The sequence below is a fragment of the Meleagris gallopavo genome, chromosome 2 (assembly GCF_000146605.3).
Source record: "Meleagris gallopavo isolate NT-WF06-2002-E0010 breed Aviagen turkey brand Nicholas breeding stock chromosome 2, Turkey_5.1, whole genome shotgun sequence".
NCBI lineage: Eukaryota > Metazoa > Chordata > Aves > Galliformes > Phasianidae > Meleagris > Meleagris gallopavo.
This window is the reverse complement of record NC_015012.2, coordinates 86931404-86940364: the sequence shown is the minus strand read 5'-3', so window position 1 is coordinate 86940364 and position 8961 is coordinate 86931404. Positions and strand designations below refer to the sequence as shown.

General features: G+C 41.9%; 1 protein-coding gene across 2 annotated transcripts in view; it reads right to left on the bottom strand.

Annotated features, from left to right (window-relative positions):
- Positions 1-242: 242 nt before the first annotated feature.
- GSTA1.1 (glutathione S-transferase alpha class A1.1) overlaps positions 243-8961 on the bottom strand; it is a 13469-nt gene continuing 4750 nt past the window's right edge. Inside the window, exons 1-7 of one of the 2 annotated variants that reach the window (NM_001303153.1) lie at positions 6487-6509; positions 5381-5494; positions 4237-4288; positions 2967-3099; positions 2261-2402; positions 1285-1413; positions 429-575 (exon numbers count right to left, since the gene is read on the bottom strand). In NM_001303153.1, coding sequence (NP_001290082.1) covers positions 456-575; positions 1285-1413; positions 2261-2402; positions 2967-3099; positions 4237-4288; positions 5381-5467 — 663 coding nt within the window. In that variant the 5' untranslated portion in view covers positions 5468-5494; positions 6487-6509 and the 3' untranslated portion in view covers positions 429-455. Of the gene's footprint in view, positions 576-1284; positions 1414-2260; positions 2403-2966; positions 3100-4236; positions 4289-5380; positions 5495-6486; positions 6510-8961 lie in introns of those variants that run through there. The other variant, XM_019612474.2, reaches the window with a different exon arrangement.

The following is an 8961-nucleotide window of genomic DNA, read 5'->3' as shown; positions in this document are numbered from 1 at the left end:
CTGTGGGCGGTCCCGTGGCCGCGACGAGGCGCTTTGGTGGTGCTTGGCGGCGCTCTGACTTTCCGCCTCCGTACGCGGCGGTGCAGTCAGTGCGCGCTGTGCCTTGGAAACGCACCGCAGCGCTTGGGGTTTTTGCCACTCATGCGGCCAGCTCGCCCACTTAATTCTGGGGAGCGCCTGTAAGAGAGAACGAGAGAGCCCGCCGATGTGTGAGGAGCAGCAAAATGTCACTGAGCACGCACTGTAACGTCAGTAGTGGGACTTTATTTGAGGAAAACTCTTAAGTATTTAAGACAATTTCATCCAATGTAACGCCTAATTGAGTGAAGTATTTGCTGTAGGCAAAAGAAAAAGACATCACAAACCTTCTCACTAATTTCATTAATTTCACTTCGCTTATCAGCAAACACAAAGACAAAAAAAAAAAAGGAGTTTCAGTGGGTTTAGGTTGATGTTCAATGGAAAATTGCCATCAGACTTGGTATATCTTTTTCCTGTAAAGGTGGTTTCCTCTGGCTGCCAGGCTGCAGGAATTTCTTGATGTTGGGGGTATTGCTTATTCTTGCTTTAAAACTCTACAAAACAAAAGGGAAACAGTACTGTGCTTAAGTGCTTAACGGCAGCTATCAGAATAGCAGTTCATTAGGTTACATGAGCCTGGTGGCAGGTCCGCAGTAGCACCATTCTAGGTCCAGTCTTTTTGTGTGTTTATAAATGGTCTGGATGTATGACTCAAATGCATCCAAAGGAAGTTTGCAGATCCTAAGTTAAGAGGAGCACTTGACTCCCCAAAGGGTACTGTGCGGCCTCACCTCCAGCAGTGCGTGCAGGTTTGAGTGCCACAATATTACAAGGATGATAAACTATTAGGGTGTCCAAAGGAGGGCTACCAAGAAGTTGAAGGATCAGGGTGGACATGGAATAGGCTGCCCAGGGCAGTGGGCACTGCCCCAAGAGGCCAGAGTTCAATGACAATGCCCTCAGACACTGAGTTTGAATTTTGGGTAGTCCTCTGTGGATCCAGAAGCTGGAATCTAAAGGTCCCTTCCAACTTGAGTTATTATGGTATTTTAAGTATCTATGCTTCAAACTACTATACATTTCAATAGTCTGGTGGCTGAGGTGACAGAAGACCACCATAGCTATCAGTATTTCAGGCTGGCCAAAACCACTTAGGGTATTTGACTTTTCTTTTCTAACCCTCCCACCCCCATATTTTCTGAACCAATTTAAATCAGTGTTTCTGCTTTGGTTTATTTCCTTTAAAACTGTCTATGCAATTACCTGCAAGAGAGGAAATTTTGCAAGTGCATCAGGCTTGCGCTCTTCCACCACTAAAATGGTTTCCAGTAAACTCACATCAGCTCTGCTCAGCTTGTTGCCAACAAGAAAGTCATGCCCGTGGTTCAAAATCTAAAAACATGGAACAGGGAACAGAAGCAGGCGTGATTTGTGTGTCACTTAACACGATATCTTCACAGTAAGGTGATCCACTGCGTGGAATTGTTGCCAAATCAAGGAAATGTAATGAGAACACCTGTAGTACTATCAGATAATCTGACCACTCCGTCATCACAGCCATAATACATCTGTCCTTTCCCTTCTGCAGCTTTATTATAATTATTATTTTTAACTAGCAGCTGAGGACTAGCCCTCTTGCCTTCACTCCTGTAGCCCCTGTAAATAGAGTACTCTTCCTCACTCAGTGTTGGTCTACACATCATGCAACACAACCATCACTGTACAAAATTTACAAGACACGAATTCAGCCCAGGCCATTGTAGGAGTATCTTGGTCTCTTTCAAATGATGGGTAGCTCCCTTATTTCTCACCTGTTTCTGCTTCAGTTTGGAGAATATTGCACTGGGGGCTCTCGGCATGTAGCCCATGCCTCAGTGTCTTGACACCCTGCTTCCAGCTCACCCATCCTCCCTTTTTGTTTAAATTCCTTCCTGAGGAAAATCAGGATGGCAAATGCTTTTTTCTGAAACAAAATGCAGACTGAAACACAGACATCTGTGGAACTCAGTGTGTCCTGGGTTGTTGCAGCTCTGCATATCTCCTAGATCTGCAGTGTCTTCTGTCTCCTCTGTGGTGTTCTGTTTCCAGTCTCATCTCACTCCTACCAAAACCACAGCATTTACATTTATGTGCTAATTTGTCCTTTCTGTTTTCCTGAATTAAAAATGTTTGTGTAGACTAGGAATGAAAAATTTCAGGAAAACAATATAAATTAAGCTACTAAATCTTTGCCACATACCTTTTCGAAGACTGGGAAATATCTGTTTGTGGCCTTGTCCAAAGCATTAGCAAGATGTTCCTCCTTTTTATCTGCTGGTTGGACAACGTTCATCATGATTAACTCATACAGATCTGCCATTCCTTCCACATACATGTCAATTCTGAAAGGAACAGATCCAGTTGGTCAAGTCAAATAGTGGAGGTTAGAATATTGGAACAGGAACAAGCATAAGCCCATCAGTAAAAGACTGTACCTCTTCATTTTTCACCAGGGCTGATACTTCTCTGTATTTAGTTTTTTGAAATATGAATACAGAATTGGCATATGTGTATCCAAACTGATGCTAAAGCTCTCATTAGCTGTGTTTAATCAAACAGTGGGTCTATACAATTCCTAATAGATATCTTGAATTATGCTTATTAAATTGAAATATTTTAACATGGTTAAAACCATGGTTCCCCAGTGCTTTTGCTTTTTCCTTTCTGATAACCATGTTGAACTCTGATCTTTATAATTTCCCTTATGCCATCCTGCCTGCCTTTATCTAGCTTTTTATTACTACTGTAGACATCACCCACAGTCACGGTCAACACATGCTGTAAAAAAACTTGCTGAACCACTGTGATTCTGAATGTGAGCTGAGATATTCTGTGTTACGACATATTTTGTTATGCAGAAAAGCAGTACCAGCTATAAGCTAACAAAGTTAATACTGGTACGGTACAGGGCTCTCTCTTTCACGTCTTTCCCGTAGAGGTTGTATTTCCCTGCGATGTAGTTGAGGATGGCTCTGGTCTGCACCAACTTCATCCCATCGATCTCCACCATGGGCACTTGCTGGAACAGCAGGGATCCATCTGGGGAAGAAGATAAGGAGACACTGAGTGTCTGTGACTGAAGACCATCTATGGGGATATGGGAAAATAACCACCATTCTTATTTTTGATTCTCACTCTCATAATATGGTGTGGAATGTTTTGCCATAAGACCATTTATTAGTGATACACTAATAACTTATTAAAAGGTTCTTTAAGTTTCTTCAAATCTGAAGAAGTACCCAAATGCAGATCTTTCAGCAATCATATGCTGAAAAACACAAGTCCAGAACTGCGTGGCCCTAATTCAGTTGATTTTTGTTGAGGTTAGTACGGATTCTAAACACTAAAGGATCTGACTCATCATGCACCAAAGAAGTTATGCCTTAGTAGGGATTTTGGAAACCCAGACTTCTGTTAATGTTTTACATTAATATACATGTTAATATTTATCCTTATGACTCCTACACTGACTTTCTACAAAACCATGCTTGAAGCAGGGAATAATTGTTGGCAATTCACATGATTCCTGCATAAGCCAAATACCAATTGGTGTGAGATCTCAGCTGTGTAAATCTCTGGCTTGTCTCTGGAAGTCTTACACTAGGAAGGAAGAAGGCAAAATACCTCTGGGAACTGTTGGAAGAAACATTATTTGCTGCGTGGAATCACATTTCTTGACACAGCTAACCCATCAGCTGTGTCCACATTTTTAGCCACACTAAGGCAGGCGTGCACACAAACAGAAACCTTTTGCTATTAAAGACATTTTCATTTGTGCTCATGCCTCAAGATGATCTGACTGCAGATTATATATTGACATAGGGCAAGTGCCAATGAGTAAAATGGGTTCCCATCTGAACACCAGGAAACACTGTTACTGTATGGGTGATGGAGCGCTGGCAGAGTTTGCCCAGAGCCTGTAGAGTCTCCTCCTTGGAGATCTTCAAAAGCTGCCTGGATGTGGTACGAGGGACCTACTCTGGGTGTGCCTGCTTGAGCAGGAGTTGTGCCGGATGGACCCCGAGGTGATGCTTACTGCAGTGCGTGTCTGTGATTCTGTCTGTATTAGCCAGTCTAAGTTTTCTTTTCAAGAGACATAAGATTCCTGTCATGTTCTGGAACATACAATTCTACTGGTCATTATTATCTGATTATTAAAAACTGAAGGAAACTTACCCGACTGTAACTTTTGGAGATCTTCCTTTTTTTCCAGAAATTTTTCTTCAAACTGCAGGGAATACAGAAGGAGAATTGTTTTCTGACTACGTTTTAACTTGTCAAGAGACAACAAGGGCCCAAGATGCAATGCTGATGGGAATTTTGTTTCAGAAACGCTAAATAGGGTTTTGAAGAATTAGTTTGCCTTTGCCCTATTGTCTCCTCATCACTCTCCCATGCAAATTTGTATTTTTGTGCCCATCACATTTTGGCTAGACCTGAAGTGGAGAGAAGGCACAAAAGTTTCTCTTCTGAAGAAATAGCAATCATGATGCTGGAAAAGATCTATACTACAGATCAGGAAGAAATTCTTTACTCTGAGGGTGGTGATACATTGGAACAGGTCACCCAGAAAGGTTGTGGATGTCCCTCCCTGGCGCTAGATGGGGTTTTGAGCAGCCTGGTCTAGAGGGAGGTGTCCGTGCCTGTAGCAGAGGAGTCTTAAAGGTCCCTTCAAACAAATCCATTCTATGATTGTATGGTTCTGTGCTTGTGTTCTGAGCCCTGGCAAGAGATGTTGCAGGGAGGAGAATAGGAATATTCATGCTGAAAAGGTGGATTCATGTTAGAGCTCCTATTCCACAAGCTGACAAAAGGAGGAATGAAGACTATGTGCTCCTTCAGCTTTTTGGTGTGTTGCCATCACAACAGCAAACAAAAAGTTCAGCTCCTAAAACTCACATTCCCTGCTCTATTATCTAGGAGTAATTAAAGTTAAAACAATAAAGTGTTTTTTAATATACAGTATGCTCAGGGACAAACTTAGTTGTAATAGGCATAATATATATGCTATTTTGTACATAATATATATGCTATTTTGAGATTTAACTAATGGCCTTCAGAAACATAAAGTGCTTGACTCCTCTGATTAGAGGACAATAGGCCAAGTTTTAAATGATTTCTTTCAGCAGTCACAAGGAAAATGCATTTATAATGCTAAGACTGTACTTGTCATATGATGTTGGAAGTGAAAAAGGAAGTTGCTCCTCCTGTGAAGGATAAGGAAGTGATGAACCTTTGTTTTGTAATGGCTGTGCATTTTTTTATAAGGAATACTATGAGTATTTGTCACGTGCTTTTAGTAGAACAACAGTAGACAAACCTCAACCCCAGCAGCTGCTAGCAGCCACCGTACTGATTCCATTCGGCCTCGTGAGTTGGGATAGTGCAGAACTGGCTTCCCAGACATGTTTCCACGTATCTGATTTCCTGCTGCCTGTAATAAAGAAGAACAGTCACAAATCAAGCAGGATCAGAATGCTGTTCATGAATCTCCAGCTGGTTCTCAAGCTCTGCTCAAAGTTGTCTTCTTTTAAACCAATGACTGATAATATAGGACTCTCATAAAATCAGAGGAATAAGAGAGAATAGACTGAAAGGTTGTAATGAATTTTCAACACACAGTTTAGTTAAGCAGAACTGTGTACTGAAAGAATTTGGCCCATATCAGAGAATTTGCAAAGCAAAGATCGCTTCCAGCGGTCAAAGTGTTCAGCTCTGCCAGAAAAGCTGGTTGTGTAATACACATTGCTCCATACACAATATAAACTTAGTAATTGCTGTAATTTCTTTGGTAGCCGTTAGGCTCCACTTTAAAGTGACAGGAAAGATTTTCCCCTCCCTCTTTATACACACTCGATCTAATTCACAACTGTCCCCATTCCTCTCCTCTCTTTAGGCCAGTACTTGAAAATACAGAATTGAATTTGTTTCTGGTATCATTCGGCTGCTGTCACCACAGACAGAGCCAAGGAGAAATCCCTGCTCAGTTCTACTCCAGCTCACGCTGGGATTTAAAGAAATAATTGTCTCCAGGCATGTGGGCACCTGCCCCATTCAGAACCAGAGCACAGCAAACACAGTGACAGTGTAGGCAGTACCCACTTCATATTCATGTCACAGTTATGAAAATCAAGTCAACAAACAAGCTGAAGTATGAACAGCAGCAAAAAGCAAATGGCTACAACAAAACATATCCCCCTTGTAAGCAGCATGCCATTGTCTCTAAAAACAGGAACCACTTCACACTTCTGATCTTTCTTCATTCTGTATGCATGGAAAGCAGTTGATTATTAATTAATCATCTGATGCACAAAACCATGTTAGCAAAGAATGCTGTTGCAGATATTTAATTCACAAAATCCATCCACAGATTTTAGCTTCAAGTACACTAATTCCCTTTGCATACTCAGAAGTCAAAAAGCTTACCTTGTACTGACTGGATCTCGTTCAGAGCTCTCAGCAGCTTTGCCTTGAGGTTATGGAGCTTTTTTTATGGAGCCCCTCCTACAAAGCAAATTGCAGACACATCTCTGCTGTTACGTAACACTGTTTCTTAATCAATTAAAACAGCTACTTTTAATCACTTATTAACTACAGAAAATTAACTCCTGACTAATGCTGACAGTGCACGTATGTAACACTTGTAAGAGGTCACCATCATTTAGGACAACTGTGCCTCTGCGCCTAGTTTTGTACATTTTCATGCACATTTTATCAATTATTTCAGCATGAATCCTTCATCAGTTTTGTTTCCTTCATGTAGAGGCAGAGGATGTTCCTTCAGGACATTTTCTACTACTGAATCTCATTCTTGGACATAGAAGTGGTTTGTACTTTCTGTCAAAGATATTACCCAGGATTTGACCCGGGGAAATGACTGCTATTAATGACAGTAGGATGTGGTGAAAGGAGAGTGGTTGATATCAGGAGGGCAAACTCCTAACTGTTGTCTTTAGATAATTGTGTTGATTCCTAAGAGACAGTACAGCACGAACACCCTTGCCCCGTCCTCCTGTCTAATCTACATGGTTAGCAATGTAGGCATCACGTGCAGGCAAGGTCAATGTACTCTGCGAAAATCTGCTGAATCACCCCAGGTCTAAATGTGAGCTGGGATATTCTTCTGGTATTACACAGAGGAAGTGTGAAATGTAGTCAAAGACATGAGTTCTTATGTTGCTGGACTCTCTCCTTCAGGTGTTCCTCATAGATGATGAAGGATGGCATAGATTTGCTGCTCAGCCACCAACACCAGTGTCCACACCATGGTGCATATCCCTGGACATCTACCAGCCTCTTTGCCACTGCTTTGACAAAATAGCATTTGATCTCAAAGCTCATTTGAAGCAAAGGTATGTAATTGAATTCCTCCCTGAGAAAAAAATTGCAACCCTTGAGATTCATAAAGACATGCAGAACATTTATGGAGATCAAAGTGTGTGTGTCAGCTCAGTGAGGAGGTGGGTGGTGTGCTCCTGCAGTGGCAACAGTGACAGTGGTTCACCTCTTCTGGTGCAGATTTTAAGAGTTCAGCATGCAGGCTCTTGTTCATCACTGGCAAAATGCACAGCTAATGGAGGTGACTGCGTTGAAAAACCTTGTTTTGTAGTTGAGAATTTGTTCTACCGATCAGTGTTATTGTGCACCTTGTATCAGCGGTAGTTTCCATTTTAATAAATAGGAGTCATTACTTTCCAAGTGACATACGTATTAACTGACTATCAGGTAGACTGTCTATTAATCATTTTCAAGTCTTGCCTTTACAAAGCCCAGAACTCTAGGAAATATCCTAGAAGGTCTAGGAACTGCACCTACCGGGACTTCACCCTCACTGTATCAAAGAACTGAAAGGTAAGAATTTGAGCATGGCAGTCAATCCCAGTGTAGACAGCGTGGGTAAAACTCATTTCACCTAAGTTTGTAGACACCTACATCCAGTCCAGCCATCTGATCTCCTTTAAATAGATCTAAATCCAGGTAGGACAAATCCCTCACCAAACACTGAAGCCACAGCTGATATCCAAAACAAAGACAGCAGTACGCACTCAAAAGGTCAATATCCGTCATGGGTGAAGGCATCTGATTTTTAAGTACTTCTCCCTTCAGATGAACCATCCAGGTGGGAAAGCTACGGGAAATCTCAAAGATATACCTTAATAACATTCTTAACAGAGAGAATATTCAGCACTGGTGCTGCTGCTGGCCAACAGCCTGTTCCCATTTGGAGTCTTCCTTTAAAATAAGAAGACAGACCTATGTAATAATTGGATTCTCATATACAATACTGATTTCCTGAGCAAGCATAAGAATGTTTTGCATCATCAAATCTTGTGAATTTTCCTCTCCCATAAAATGTGTCAGAATTCCTTTGGCTTGGGCTGCAGCTACGCTCAAAAATCCAAGCCAGTCTTTAAAATGTAAGGGAAATTGGTGCATGCACAAACTGCACTGTGTTAGCGTATTCATAGGAGGAGGAGGAGGGAATGTAGGGAAGGGAGCTTCAGCTGTGACTAAGGAGACCTGCAGGGATACACCCGGCCCTGCCTTCTTGCAGACACAGAGGACACATCTGGTGTTCTGTACTATTCAAACCAACTGGACACTTCTTGGTTTTTTTTTTGAACCGTCACTGCATGTGTTCGGCACACCTAAAAGTCCAACTCACACATTCAATCCCACTACACATTTCTCATGCGCTCCACCCTCGGAATCCAGCTGGGTAGGTATTCACCAAACAATCTTTTAAACTCAAGGATATGTTTACACAAGATAGCCCTGCAGATATCAGTAACATAGCTCCAGGCTGTTACCTGCTCGCTGTTGCTTTTAAAGCTCTCTCTGCACATTCACATCACAACGCTCCCCTCAGAAGCACACTCCCTGCTTTGAGATTTTCTTCAC